The sequence below is a fragment of the Acomys minous genome, assembly GCF_964271855.1.
Source record: "Acomys minous genome assembly, chromosome: 6".
Lineage (NCBI taxonomy): Eukaryota > Metazoa > Chordata > Mammalia > Rodentia > Muridae > Acomys > Acomys minous.
The window spans coordinates 50,406,183-50,422,128 of NC_140487.1; the positions used below are offsets into that span (position 1 = coordinate 50,406,183).

General features: G+C 40.2%; 1 protein-coding gene across 2 annotated transcripts in view; it reads left to right on the forward strand.

Annotated features, from left to right (window-relative positions):
• Positions 1-15,946, forward strand: part of FAM13A (family with sequence similarity 13 member A) — an 86,189-nt gene that overhangs the window by 32,585 nt on the left and 37,658 nt on the right. For both annotated transcript variants that reach the window (XM_084786983.1, XM_084786984.1), the window contains exons 4-7: positions 1,552-1,728; positions 5,951-6,137; positions 13,430-13,506; positions 14,318-14,360. In XM_084786983.1, the coding sequence (XP_084643109.1) occupies positions 1,552-1,728; positions 5,951-6,137; positions 13,430-13,506; positions 14,318-14,360 (484 nt within the window). The remainder of the gene's footprint in view (positions 1-1,551; positions 1,729-5,950; positions 6,138-13,429; positions 13,507-14,317; positions 14,361-15,946) is intronic.

Below are 15,946 nucleotides of genomic sequence, written 5' to 3' on the forward strand. Positions count from 1 at the left end.
TGGACTTGGAACTTCTCACTAGTTGAGGAAGCAAACAAGGTCAGAACTAAATTTCCTTGGCTTCATGAAGGTCAAAGATTCTAGAACTGAACCAAGATGGACATGTTCTTGCCTTGTTGTGCCTGGTAATCTTTCCTCCTGTAGTTGGTAACTCTGTAAGTGCTCTGTATGTGATGCTAATGTGTTCACATTCTCTGCACCAGTTACTCACTGGGGACACAGAAAACAAAGGTTGCCGTGACCACCTCAAATAGGCTATACTTTCTCCTTGTCTTAAGTAATTTTAATAAAACTAATAAAAATTAGTAAAACTGTCGCTTTTTGGAGAATTTTAAGTTGAAGTTCTTAAAGACTATTTGATGAAACTAGTTTTGAGTTTAATGAAAGGTACCTTTCCCTGAGTTTAAAAAAAAAAAACTATGCATGTTTTTCAAGTGAAAAAAAATGTGTTTTGAGGAGTATAAATTAAGAATTTTCCATTCCTACTTATTCAGAATTAAACTGAATGACAGTTGATTACTTAGATACACTGAAAGATTCTTCCACTGTAAAGCAGCACAGTGTCAATGACAGCCGCGTCAATGGAAGAAGCAATACTATTTGGATCTCACAGTGCACTGCTTTAGCCCTTTGTGCTCACCTTTTCTCCTTAGGTTTAACAAAGTAAATCAATCCTTCCAACATGAATAATATATTTTGTGATATGTTTGTGTGAACCCAGTTCTGATTTTTATAAATCATGGTTTCATTAAAAATGTCAAAATACCCATCCTCTGGTGGCACTCAGAGGAAAGATAATAGGTCACCAAGAAGAGACTTGATACCCTATGAGCATATACAGGGGGAGGAGGTCCCCCTCAGACACAGACATAGGGGAGGGGAGGGGAGTAGGGGGGAAGTGGGAGGAAGGGAAGAATGGGAGGATACATGGGATGGGCTAACAACTGAGATGTAATATGAATAAATTAATTTAAAAAATAAAAATTAATAAAAAAAGTCAAAATACACTATGCTATTGTCAATTGTAATTGTTCTGGTGGGCTGCCCCCTCCCCCCAAAAAACAATATTCATCCCCCTTTAGCTTTATCTTAATGAGTCTCTAAATACATATACACATTCTAAAATATCTGTGCCAATTTGCTTTGTAAATCAGACCGCCATCTTCTGCATGACTGTGGCATGAAATCTGGAGGATTCACGGTTGGTAAAGAGATTCAGTTGTCACTCCATAATGAACACTGTTTTCACTCTCCCTTATGTCAAGTGTTCCTTATTTTCTGACTACCTCACACTCCTTGCTAGATCTTCTTTGAGCATTTCAGTCATTACAGACTCACAAAATGAGACAATTAAACTGGTATAATTTAACTAACTTTGGTTTTAATGCAACCTACAAGTATTTTAGATGAACATACCGTTCTGTCTTTGCTCACGAAGTACTAAAGGCCTTCTGTGGGAAACAGAGATAGTTCTGAAATATGGGCATATTTTAAAGGCCATTATTGGTGACCTTGATTGCTTCATTAACTTGGTGATTTGTTTTTAACTAGGCTCTTAGAAAGAACCATCAGGTCAGCAGTAGAAGAGCATCTTTTTGATGTCAACAGCTCTGCAGATCAGAGTTCAGAGGACTTGGAACCTGGACCATCATCAGCATCTTCTACACCCACCAGGCAGCGAGGGCTTCAGTTTAAGAAGCAGGATGATGTTTGGCCTGGGAGAGACAAGTAAGCTTTCATAGACATCGAGACATTTCCACGTGACTGAGCAGCTCTGTTTCACCTAGATCTAGATCTCTGGTATATTTTGGGAAGCCATGTCTTCATTTATATATTTCACAACTTCCTGTTAAAAACTTGTTTAGACACTTCTTCTTCTTCCATATAATTCAATATTTAGATGATTTATTCAGTCAACATTAAGTTAGCTTATTAGTCGATAGATAGAGCCTCCTTTATTAAACACTAGAGCATTCTTATAATGACTATACCACTTGGCTATGTTTTAGTATATTTTAAAATGTTGAACTTTTTAATCAAAGGAAGAAAAGCTTAAGTTCCATGTTACATTATTACCTAACTTTAACAACTTTAAGATATGCACCATAAATTGTAAGAATGGTATTATGAAGAGTTTATTCTCTGTCAGTGGCTTCAGTAACATATGCATGCAAATTACCATTCATATCAGTAATCACAATGCAGATTCCCAAGAAAAGTTATATGTTGTTAATTGACTATACTTATGTCCCCTGCAATGTTCCAGTGTTGTTTCCATTCACTGTACAGTTAGTATTTTGACCTGCTTATTAAGTGTCCAAGACTAAACTTGACCCTACTTCTGCACATTCTGTTCCCCCTGGACTCATAATCTATAGCAAAATCTTTGTGATAAAACTTTTTTTTTTCCTGAAAGAAAACCACAGAAGATAAGTTGCGTAAATGAATCCCCTGTTATGTACCATTGCAGTGTTTAAGAGCTACGGTAGCAGAAGATTTCACGCAAACAGCAGTAGCAAGGATCTAACCCGCTAGCTTTACAAGGAAGTGTTCATTAGTCTGGGGATTGTGTTAGAGCTGGTAGAAAAGAGAAGTTGTGTTATTTCCATACAAACTAGAAAAACTGTAGTAACAGAAATATTCACATTTGAAATCAGCCACTGACAGGTTTGCATTAAGCATTTAGCAGCGTAATTCGTTTGCATTCTGTCTGTTTTAGTGTGCCACGAGTGTAATTTATTCATTAACATAATTGTTACTCTCTGCTTTGGCAGTTCAAAAATATCTTCCATGTGTCATGATAGGCTGTGTGATAGCCCCTCTCTTTGGACAGAGGATGGGTGTGTGGGATGAGGAGTTGTTGCGTACCAAGAAGAGAGCAGCGGAAGCAGAGGTGGTGGCAGATAGCAGGGGTGGTAAGGTCAACAATGGGCAGGAGCCAGACGGGGCCAAGAAATGTGAGGCATGGGCTGACCTCTCCCTCAGAGAGAGCCTGGAGAGCCTAGTTCCCCAGGCCCATGCCTATTCATTCCTTGTATGTGTTATTTTGATTGCTGTTAGCTAGCAACACCAGGAGAAGTAACAGAGATGGAGAAGGGTGAAGCGTACTCAGCTGTAGACCCCACCCATGCGACGCTGTCCTTAATTTTCCAGCCCTGTTATCCCCATCCCTGCTCACTCTGGTCCCTATGCTGAATCTTGCGGTACCAATATTTGCATTCTCCTAGGGTAACCATACAGGAGCTAATCACAGTCCTCTTTCCTGGACACCTTCCTGGCCCCTTCCTTGTGCTCCTCACTTGCATTTGTTGAGAGACATCTACCAATCTCACCTGACATGATGGCCCCCAGTATGCTGGACAGGACTTCTCTGACTTCCAGAACACATTGAATGTCTTCTCTGGGTTTTTGAGAGACAAGCTCATTTATGTCTCATGGTCCTGGAACTCAATTTTTACCTGGCCCAACTTTGACCACACTCTGTAGTCTTCGCTGTCAACTCTCCATACTCTGACTGCATCTCCTGACCTGTTCACTGTCCCTTTTCCCAAAATGGACATTCCTCACCATTTTGCTTTGCATTATTTTCTAGCTGCTGATACTTCCAGCACCTCTGCTACAATCTCAGAATATTCTTTGGCCTTCCTCCTCCTTGTATTGACTTCAGAATGCTAGGTCCTCTTTGATATCCCCAGTAGAACCTTTAATATTTTATTTCATTTTATTTTATAAATTTTAAGGACACCATGGCTCATCATTGCAGCATGTATGAAATGTTTTATTCATAGGGTTTAGTTATAATTGATTAAATCAACTTAGCTAAGATTTTCATCTTTATAAAAGGAACAATTAATCTAGATTTTGTAATATTGTGCTGAAAACTGTTAGTCTCATGGGAGAGTTACAAAGTGTTTTAAGGAAACCCATTCGCTTTATTATGTTACTTTGCATCTCACTACTTATAGCTGTGACAATTAAACACTGTCCCCAGCCAGTGATGGTCTAATTGTAGGAGAAGTCTTACCAAGGCCATCACGATTTTTTATGTAAGTAACACTGAAGGTAGATTTTGGTGCAAATAATTGGCTATTTGTAAAATTTACAAGAAACAAATCAAACTCAAATAATTGTTTGCTATAATAAAAGCATAAATGTTTGTTTATTTAATATATAAAATGTTCCAGTCTAATTTTCTTAAAGAATATAAATAGTCTATGCATATTTATCCCTATTTTATTAGTTTTTAATAGCAAGGTATCATTTTAAGTGAAAGTAGTTTAAAACGCAGTGACCTGAAAATTTAATCCAAATGTTTATTATATAAATATTATTTCAAAATCCTGCTGTAAAGTAAAAAGGAAAGCACATTCAATTGCAGGAATAATAAAAATCAATTGTATTAGAATATTGCATATGCATGAAGGAGGAAGAAAGAAATCCAGGAAAAAGGAAACCCTGGGAAAAGAACTAAGTAATTCAAAGAACAGACACCAAGTTCTAAGTCCAGGTAAAATTTAAATAATGTCAAACATGACTGCAATGCTGTGTGTGTCTGGGAAAAAACTAGGTTTCTGTGCTCCAACCCTCACTATGCACCATGGCTGAGATGCACAGGTGAGCTGGTGCATCTAAGCACAACTGTACTACCCCTAACTGCCTATCAGTTTGAGCAGCTTGTTCTGCGTATTTGCTCATTGTTTCAAATGACTAAAAACAATAACAACAACAACAACAACAACAAAATCAGCATTTCCATTTGAGTCTTAAAATATTCTTCAGCTTCTGTGTTAGTCTTCTTGGCTCCCATAACCAAGTACATAGAAGACTGATTGTCTTAAACAACAATGTTCATTTGTTCATAGATCTAGGGGCTGCGAGGTCCCATGATCAAGGTGCAGGCAGGGCAGGTTTCAGACAAGATCACTGTCCTGGGCCTGCACGTGACTAACTTCTCACTGTGCTCACCTGACCTTCCTTCTGTGAGTGTTCTTTTGATGTCTCTTCTGTGGACAGCACTCACATGAAGGTCCTGTTGCAATGACCTCCGTTAGGCTGAATTACTTGTGAGAGTTCTTTCTCTCACTATAGACATATTACATATCTGAACATTGACACAGGGATAGTGAGGGGGCCCAGATGAGTGCTATCAAGCATGGTAGGACCTCCACTAAAATTTATAATTGACACATAGTAGCTTTGGAGGATATCATGGGAAGGAGAAGACAGAATCTGAGGGGAAAATCATATTTGGATTTACAACCAAACTGGTGCGACCATCCACAGAAGACGCAGTGCATGAGTGTAACGCCTGTGTGCTTGACCCTATCAGCTCTACCTCCTCTCTTCGTTTAGTTTGTCCTTAAGGTGTTTTGGATAAGCATGTAGCCATCTTCACACAACTTTAACACACACGTATGTTCTCCATTCTAAAATGACCAAATTATACAGCACCCAAAGCATCTAAAGATAACAAAACTTTGAAAATGCGATAGTAGCTTTTAATCCATAATTTTCTTTCTATTATATTCTAAAGGTATAAATGTATTGCAGAATAGATAGTGCTGGTTTGCACTGGGGTGCGTGTGGTTGAACTGACAGTAAAACATGGTGCCCATGCTTGTTGTTGAGCTCACTCATTTCCAGATGCAGTTTTAGGGTTAGGGAGTCACACTAACTCCACCCTTGGAGTGAGATTCCCAGTCCCTTCTCCCTCACTCAGCCACAGTGCCAGCTGTGTCGGCAGCTTAATTTGATCCATGCTACAGGTTAAAATAAAACTTTGATAAGCTAAGTTTGTAAAAACTTATACTTAAGATACTAACATTTTGAAAGCACAAATGAATCAAAGCCCATGATTATGACATGCCTGTGTGCAAAACACGATAGAACAATTATAAAGCTTTCCCTTTAGATTTTAATATAGATTAAGCTTTATTTGTTTCCATTCAAGGGAACTTATCAATAAGGAGAATATTCCCTATGGCTTCAACAACTGTGATGAGTGTATTTTGAACAGCCAGGAAGGAGAAAGATTCCAGGACGATGCTTGTGATTATGTCGGGGAGAGAAGCAAACCCAAGCGTCAGAAATCCAGTTCGAGGCTCGCCGAGCTCAGTGAAAATCTCGATGAGCTCCTGGTGAGTGAATGCTTTAGTAACGTCTTTACTTTAGCCTGTAAAGAAACATCTCTTTTTCTTAATTTTAAAAAGATAGAGTTTCACATAATTATAGGAATCCTGAGAAAGACTGCTGACCCATAAAGCAAATTCATTTGTATTTCTTTTATAATAAATGTGGTGATGAAGACAGAGAAATGTGACATTCTGCCCAAAAAGCAAGAAACATACTTTGCTGTTGTTTAAACTGGTTTTTAATCTAATTTTAATCACTTCTACATTTTTTTTGAAAATAAAAAGTTTCATAAAGCACACCCTCTTTCTTTCTTCCATCTTATTTACTCTTGTCAATATGAACATTTGAACTAGATGAACACGAAGCAAGATGGGCGAAGGCAACTAGGAGAGTGCTGTGCTCGGTAATCCTTTTGTCCTTGGTGGTACTGAGCCTAAACCTTTACAGTTCTTTCCTCCTGACTAACAAAAAGCAAAAAGAGATTAATGGTCAACACAGTTACCTCATACCAAAACGTTGAAGCATTAATTTAATATGTAAGTTTTTGCAGTTCTCTCAGTCAGTGGCAATATCAGTGTAATGGTTTAATATTCATTTTCATTTTTTATTTATAACAGCTTCTCTGAAAAATGAAATCTGAAATCTTTTTTGCTATTTTTTTCTTTTAGTAAAAGAAAATTAAAAATAACAGCCCTGTAGATAAGTGGATATCAGAACTGGAATCTCCAATAGGAATGGAAATGGAGTGTCTGTCCGAAGTACAGATACTCTAGTCTCCGTTAGTGCTCAGCTGTTTTTATGGCTCCATACTGTGATGTCTATACATTTATGGTTTCTATACATTTATTAAAACTACAGATTGATTATTTTACCATTGTTAATTTTTGTATGTGTTTAGAGAAAAATCTACATTTTCCCCTAAGTAAAACATGTATAACACAAACTAGAAACTTATGTCTGACAGTGTTCTCAAAACACAGACTCATTGCACATTAACTGTGTTTTAACATCAGTGAGTTGTCTTTCTTTGTAAAAATGTGTGTGTGTGTGTGTGTGTGTGTGTGTGTGTGTGTGTGTGTGTGTGAAAGAGAGAGAGAGAGAGAGAGAGAGAGAGAGAGAGAGAGAGAGAGAGAAGAAAATGACAAAAAGACAGGGAGGAGAAAGAGAGATCGAGAGACAGAAACAGACAAGGAATTGAACCCAGGCCTCATATGTGCTAAGCACTGTATCACCACTGAGCTCCCTCTAGCCCATGCAGAACAAATAATCAAATAAAGTAACCCCATTAACTCTTTATTTAACCCATGATTTGCTTATCTGCCAAAGAGACTTATAGTGATTAAAAGCCTAGAGCTTGGCTTTATTGCCAGGAAAGAATACACTTCTTAGTTTGAATCCTTTAAAACAAAACACGTGAGTTTAACACATCAACTTTCCCACAGGGAATAGGGCTCTGGACTTCCTAGATGGTAACCGTGAAGGGAAGTGGGAAGGAAGGCACATTCATTTCTTAAGATGCATGTCTGTGGGAGACTCCTTGTTCCAATTCATTTTTGGTGTGGGAAGGAATCTCCCCATTTGCCAGCTTTTACATTCAAGAACATGCATATCACATTCACTCAAATGAGCTCAGTGGACTTTATTGCAACCAATAAGGTAAATTCTGCCAGAAAACTTGGCAGGTAAATTTACTCCTCTACAAAGTGACAGATTTTTCAAAGACCTTTGGCTCCTTTTGTGTTTCATGAGTTTTACAGTTTTGTTTTTATTATTTTTAATCATGTGTAGGTAGATGTGTGTTTCTGAGTGTGAGTATGGACACATGAGTTCAGGTACCTGTGAAAGCCAGAGGCCTCAGATCCCCTAGAGGTGGAGTTTCTGACAGGACCTGCCTGGTGTGGCTGCTAGGATTTGAACCCGGGTCTTCTGGGAAAGCAGCAAATGCTCTTAACTATTGAGCTATCTCAGTAGTCTCCCTGTGTAGCTCTGGCTGGCCTGGAGCCCACTCTGTGAACCAGGCTAGCCTGGAATTCACAGAGACTCATCCAGCTTCTGCCTCCCATGGGCTTCCATGGATGTAAAACTGTAACGCTGCCCCGTAAACCCGCAGCGAAGAGAGGGAACACAACAGTGGGTAGTGTTTCTCCTCACACTTCTGTGTCTGTTAGCTTCCCTTTCTCCAACTTGAGAAATAGTCCCCACCTCAAACTCAAGGTTTTTACACTTGGGGGAAATATTTGGTTTATACAAAATCTAAAAGAATAAGAAGGTAATCACTATATCTCTTCCGTATGTCAGAGAATAGTTTAGATCTTCAAGATAAAGAAATAAGGAAAACATAAAAAGAAAATCCTGCCTTCATGAAGCTTAAAATCTAGTTCGGGTGGGAAAAGGTAAAACATAAAGCAGGAGACCCTGACAACCACTGGGAGAGAGTGCAGGAACTTTGGGTGATGGGACGTACAACCATACTACCAGACAAGGGTCTCCCACCAGAACATTTTAAAACGAAGTTCAGGCATGCATCTTAAGAAATGAATGTTCTTTTTTACTTCTCTTCAAAGTTACCCCATCACACATTCAAGACGTTGTTCCCAGTGAGAAAGATGTATCTTTACCTACCTAGCCCTGTAGTCAAATTCTACGCACACTTTTCTGCAGAAGCCCAGTTTTTCCTGTTATGCTCTGGCCCTGTAAGACTCCTCTGCAGTGGCCTACCATGTCTCGGGTTTGACACATGTTTCTTTGACTCTTGTCCTTTGCAGCATTAATTTCTCCTTGCCCTCTTCTGCTGGAGCCTCACTGGCTCTCCTTCCTAAGCCAGGCTTGTGTTACCTAAGTTTTTTTTTTTTATGCCTTTCTGTCAGATCTTTACTTGTGACCTCCAGTTCTAAGGTTCCAGCTGTCTCTGCAGATGATTTCCACACCAGTGTTTGACAAATGCCTCACATAGCACCCAAAGTCCACATGTCAGAACCAACTCCTCTTGCGATCTCTTTTGACCTTGGTTTGTCCCTCTGACCCAGCCAACCATGTTCTCCTTAGTTGGTCTAAGCCATTTTCTCTTCCTTATCTTAAGACCTTCTTCCAACTTCCTAATAGCCAAATGTAGCTTATTGTATTTACAATGTCTTGGATTCCGGAGCCAGCTATATGGCTTTGAGGTAAAGGTGCTTGGTGCCAAACCTGGCTGTCTTAGGTCTATTCCAGGATCCTACATAATGGAAGTAAAACAACTGGCCCAGCAAAGATGCCCTTTGACCTTCACATATACATCTTGGCAAGTGTAGGCTTTGTCCCATACATGCTCATGCACATAAAAGTAAAAGGTCATTAAAAAAAAAAATAAGCTATCTTGAATCCTTGCCCCCTTGTCTTGCCACTGCACGGCTGAAACCCTTTTCTAATTAGTAAGCAGTAAGCTGGCAATGTCTGCACACCTCTACTCTGCCCTCACTAGACCATCCCATCTGCTGCTGCACAACACATCACTCAGCCGATACAGTGCTTTCAAACTCGGTCTCAAGTACAGCACACCACACAGCAGGTATTTTCTAGGAAGTGCCACATGTAAAAATGCCCGCCACAGTGAAACACTGACATAGCCACACAAGTCTCCAACAAGCACTCCTATGGCTACTGGGGATATAAATGGTGGTCAAGACAGGCCCACACATTCTGCCTACCTGAATCTTGCCTTCTCAGAGGATGAGAGAGGTGACAAACTGACCAACTATTCTTGTAAGTCTATTGAGTTTACAAATAAGCAAGTAAAAGCGTATTCAATCTTTGCTCAAGGACAATTCCGTTCCCTGGATATATTTAGAAGGCTTCAATGATGGCTAGGCATGGTAGCATATGCCTGTACTGCCTTTAATCCTAGTACCTGGGAGGTGGATGTAGGAAAATCTTGACACTGTCTAGGAGAAGGGATGCGGAGGCAGAAGAAGGTATTGATCACATTCACAGAGGCAGGAAAAGTCCTTACACACATGCCTCCTGATCATTAAGCTTACGTCATCAACCTGAAATAACTCCTCTTCAAAATATGTATCCACTTTACAGTCTAACCTCCTAATTATTATGAAGGTTAATGTCAGATGCTGTAGGAAAGGTTCTTAACCCCACTACCTTTTATATATGTTTCAACTTAGATTCAATTATAAATATAACCTTCAAGTCTAAACTAACCAATGCCTTGATACAGCTAGCTTTGGACTGGAAATGATTTTAAATCCCCCTCAACCCAGTGTTAGCATTAAAAACTAGACTCAAAACCTATTTGACCACAGTCTCAAGTACTGAAACATAGAAGGAAAGTGATTTTGTCTTCAAAAGCTGTACCTGCTGACAGAGTTTTTTAGAGGGCAAGGGCAGAAGGCTTCCTTTGAACAAACATGTCACTCTGAAGGTCAGGGCAGTGCTGCCAGTCAAAACAAGTCTATGACTCTAACCTTGAGTTAAAGAAAGGAGACTGCGATATGGACTCATTAGCAAAGGCTCACTGGCAGGTTTAAATTCCTTTCTGTTGCTTTTGTGCATTTTATGTTTTGTTGCTTAAATATATATAGGCTAGGATCAGCATGATGGGGTCAATAGGTGTACGTGGACTGGCAGGCTGACTTTGATCCCTGGATCCTAAAAGGTGGCAGGAGAAAGCTAGCCCGATACAGTTATCCTCTACACCCACACCTACGCAGGCGTATGTGCACCCTCATACGCATGCACACAAGCTACTGATGTCATAAAGAGGCACCGAGAAGAGCTCGCTGGCTCTTCTCCTCTCCATCCTTTTCCTGCAGTCCTGAAGTAGTCATGTACCTAGTAGCAGCACATATCCTGCCTCTCTTCTGCTGAGAGGTAAGGAGTTATTCGTGTGTCTTCCAGGCTTGTCTGGTGAGATTTCTCATTTGCTCCTTCCGGCTGTAAGCTGGAATGAAGAAAAAAATTCTCAGGGCATGCCTAAAGCTGTTGTGGGCCCCTGCAGTGCTGAAAGAATTCACCATGTCTCTCTGTGTCTGTCTCTGTGTCTCTGTGTCTCTCTCTGTCTCTGTGTCTCTGTCACTGTCTCTCTGTGTCTCTGTCTCTGTCTGTCTCTGTCTGTCTGTCTGTCTGTCTGTCTGTCTGTCTGTCTCTCTCTCTCTCTCTCTCTCTCTGTCTCTCGCTCTCTCTCTCTCTCTCTCTCTCTCTCTCTCTCTCTCTCTCTCTCTCTCTCTCTCTCTCTCTCTCTCTCTCTCTCTCCCTTTGTGTTATACTCTAAACAGTGCAGCAGCTCTCCCTCACTGTAGCACATTGGTCACTTCATGCTGAGTTATGCTGGGCACTGCTAACGCAGCAGCATATGAGATCCAGGCAGACCACTGGGCTTGTCCTCATCACTTTCATACTTTGCCTGGCCCAAACACACGTTGTCATAGTATTTATAATACCTTTGTTTCTGTCATAGGAACTGAATAGGAAAGTTAAATGTTAGTTGCCAAAACACAGAATGCAGAAGCCAGTGCATTCTTTCTGTATTCAATGGTACACAAAGGAAATGAATCTTAGTTTTGTAAATAAGCACAGTAAGATTTGATCAAAAGTCAGAACTTACTAGCTGTTTGTTTTTGTATTTGTTTTCAGGTGAAAGGTAAGATGTAGCTAAGACACAAGGGTTGCACCAAGGAGAAACTGTTCGGATTTCTTGTGATGTGGTCTTGACTCTCTTCTTTAAAAAAGAAAAAATTGGGTTATATTGTAGTGTGTTTTTCCATCTCTTTCCTTCCTTTTTGCCCTCCCACCTCTATAGCCTCTTTTCCACTTTAAAGTCACAGAAGACCTTTGGTCTGCCCCCACTTTCTTCATACTCCTTGTTCTCCTCTTGTAGTTTCCTGTCTAGTCTCAAAATCTGTACCCACTCTCCTACCTCCTTACTCATTACACACACACACTAAGACTTAGGGTCTTCCTACGAAAGAGAAGATGCACTCGTGTCTTTTTGCGACTGAGTCACTTCATTTAAAGTAACCTTTCCAGTTCGATCCATTTTCCTGCAAATTTCATGATTTTTTGTTGTTGTTGTTAACGGCTGACTGAAATTCCACTGTGTATATACCATATTCACTCTCATTATCCATTCCTCTGTGGATGGACATCTATGCTGGCTTCATCCCCTTGTAATGCTGAGAATCAATAAGCATGGATGTGCAGGTGTCTCTGTAGTAGGATACAGAGTGCTTTGGGCATATGCGTAGTATTAGTGCGTCATATATATGCTAGTTCTATTTTTAATTACTTGAGAAACTCCACACTAATTTCCATTGTGGTTGCACTAGTTTACACTGCCCCTAATAGCAGGTAAGAATTGCAAAGACACTTTTTTCTTAAATTTTTTATTAATTTATTCTTGTTACATCTCAATGGTTATCCCATCCCTTGTATCCTCCCATTCTTCCCTCCCTCCCATTTTCCCCTTATTCCCCTCCCCTATGACTGTGACTGAGGGGGATTTCCTTTCCCTGTATATGCTCATAGGGTATCAAGTCTCTTCTCAATAACCTGCTGTCCTTCCTCTGAGTGCCACCAGGTCTCCCCTTCCAGAGGACATGGTCAAATATAAGGCACCAAAGTTCGTGTGAAACTCAGACCCCACTCTCCACTCAACTGTGGAGAATAAGACTACTTATTTTTATTTCCTTCTGCACGCAATTGAATCCAGGGCCTTCAAGTTAGGCAGGTGTTCTATTATTGAGCTACATGCTAGTCTATGAGCTAGACTTCGGATCCAGTTGATTTATAATCAGTCCGCTCTACTCATCATTGCCTAATGTTTACAGAGGTCATATTAGCACTGTATTCTGCAATGGTAATAAATTAGGCTGGGTGTGACAGCACACAACTGTAACCTAGCATTTTCCTTGTATGAGCATGAGAACCGACTGTCTCCAAAACAACAACAAAGGCCAAAAAGAAAAAAAAAATTAAATGAGCAGTGAGTGTTAGATTAGATTCAAGATCATTCCTTCCTTGTATTTCTCAACCATCCTGATTTTCTGGCAATCTGAGTTTTGCACTTTAGCCTTAAAAGGTTTTTTTGTTTTGTTTTGTTTTGCTAATGAGGACATTACAGATGACCCTTTCCGTGATGTTGTCAGTTGTCTTTGCTAAAGGGATGGTGGGGCTCAATTATACCTTTATTAACAAACAGAAGTGTGCCTCTGTCTATAGGTTCTCTGATTTGTCTATGTTAAAGAAAGGAGAATATGCTGTTGAATTTTTCTTGCCTTGCTTCATAGCAACCACCATTTGTGTGTTACAGAACATGGAAAGTCTCAGTCCCTTGCAGCCACTTGAAAGACTTGGGCCTGAAGCTGCCGAACTGAGGCCTCATGAGAGGTAACTGGAGAATTTCCTTCTCACTCTATGTTCGAGGGCATGACAAATTTCTTTAACTAAACACAAAGTGAATTATAAGAACCAAAAAAAAAAAAAAAAAAAAAAAGAGTAGAAAGAAAAGATTGTGTGTGGCCAACAGTATTTATGGTAAGGAGAGTATTTTGGGTACAGACTCTGTTATTAAGGCAAATAATCACATCCAGGTATGGCTTTCTTATAGTTTTTTTTTTAACATGTGTTCTTTTTAAGAGGTAATATTTATATTATTTGAAAATTTTATGAAATCTATTTTGATCACATTCAGCCTCTCTCTTCTCTAACTTCTCTAGATCCACCCCACTTTCTTACCCATCAACTTCATGTTCACCCTTTTGAAGAAGACAGACAAGCACACGTGTGCTGTCTAAATACTCTTGGGTATGGGCACAGCCCTAGAGCGTAGGACACACCCTTAAATCAAACTGACTCTTCTCTTCCACCAGCTATCAAATGTCAACAGCCCCTCGGCTAGTGCTGAGACTCTTGCCCCAAATCCCCTGCTGCTGGCATTTTATCTGGCTTGTGCTTGTGCAGATCTTGTGCAGGCGATCACAACTGCCGTGAATGCACATGTCTATACCCAACAGACCAGTGCACTTCCTAGGTTACTTATCAAATTTTAACTTCCTGTTCTATTTTGTCACTGGATTTCATCTGAATCTGGTTTCAAGATCCTCTGGCCACTTGTTAAAGGAATAAGATTATAATATGAATGGATAGGAGAAGAGATCATAAATGGATGATTTGTGGGTTTTGTTTTCTGTTTTGATAGCAAAGAAAGCGGAAGAGGTGGTAGAGACACTCATCATTATGAGGTGAGTAGCTACACAAGTGGAACTCGGGGGGGGGGGGGGGGGGGGCGGGGCAAGGACTGTGCCCTTGTTCTTGAGTGTGCTTGGAAAATGGTACTATCTTCTTCTTCTTCTTCTAAATGCTTCCAGTTCCAGTGCCAATTTTAGTCTGTTTATGGGAAGAATTAATACTTTTCTCAAAATACAGTTAAGTGTAGATATATTAATAATGCATAGAGAGCTGTCTTTGTAGCTGAGTAGTTCTTAATTTTTGCTGAGCACTGACCTAATTTATTATGGGAGTTATTCAATCGCGTCGGCTAAATTCTGGCACCTATGTTCTATGCTAGGAGCCACTGCCCCCCTGAGAGCTTTGAATCTAGCAGTTTAAGAATCTAAACACCGCCGGGCGTGGTGGCGCATGCCTTTAATCCCAGCACTCGGGAGGCAGAGGCAGGAGGATCGCTGTGAGTTCGAGGCCAGTCTGGTCTACAAAGTGAGTCCAGGACAGCCAAGGCTACAAAGAGACCCTGACTCGAAAAACAAAACAAAACAAAAAGAATCTAAACACCGTGCTGGGTGGAAGTGAGCGGTGCGGCTGAGTGGAGAATGTATCGAGCATACACAAAGCCCTACGTTTGCTCTCTACCAGTGGAAAAAAAACAAGGAATCTGAACATTTAGGAACTCTCTCCTTAGAAAAGTCCACATTCACATGAAACCATTGTAAATTAATGAACTGCCCCCCCCCATCTTGCTGTAGCTTTCCTATATTTCTTCATGTGTACTTCTTCATCAGCCGAGCCAGAGGGCTGGACATGGCGCCTCCTGCCTGTAATCTCTGTGTCCAGGAAGCCAAGTCATGAAGAATGACATGCATAGCAAGACTTTATCTCCCCTTTAAAAAAAAAACCTCGGTAGAGACCACATCATTCCTTTTTTACTTCAAGCTTCTGCTGCTGGGATAATTCCTTCATATCTTATTTCCGACTCAAGTACCCTTCCTTCCTCAGGGCCAAAGCAACAGGCTGCTATGTTTCTCTGGTCTCTATGGACTGTGTTAATGAGCATGTTTCCTATTTTCTCTGCCATCTTCCTCGGTTCACAGAAAACCCTTTGACATTGGACATGAGCTTAAAGCTTGCCAGACTCCTAGAGATGTTTTCTCATCTCTCCTGGCATAAAGTGGAGTAGAACAGCTTTGTTAATGGACTTTCATGATAGTAAATCCTAATCCCAAATGGCACCCAAATTGACAGTGGCCTCTCTATGTCTCTGGGTCACAGCACAGTCCTTGGGACAGATCTTAAATTCTTCAGAGCCAGGTCCTCTTCTTACATGTGTCACCCATATGTAACATCAATCAGCAACTAGCTCACTGCTGGGACTCTGGAAGTGTTCGCTATTAATAAACATCATTAGATCATGAATTGAAATTAAGGATACACTCTGCCTTAGCTTCATCATAGCTACATCAATGGAGAAAAAGACATCACTTCACATGATTGGGATTTATATAAATATAAATAGATATGTATATACATAAATATATTTCAAAATATATCTATTTTGAGGGAATATTTTTGTTACTACTTATTAAACAATAGGAGG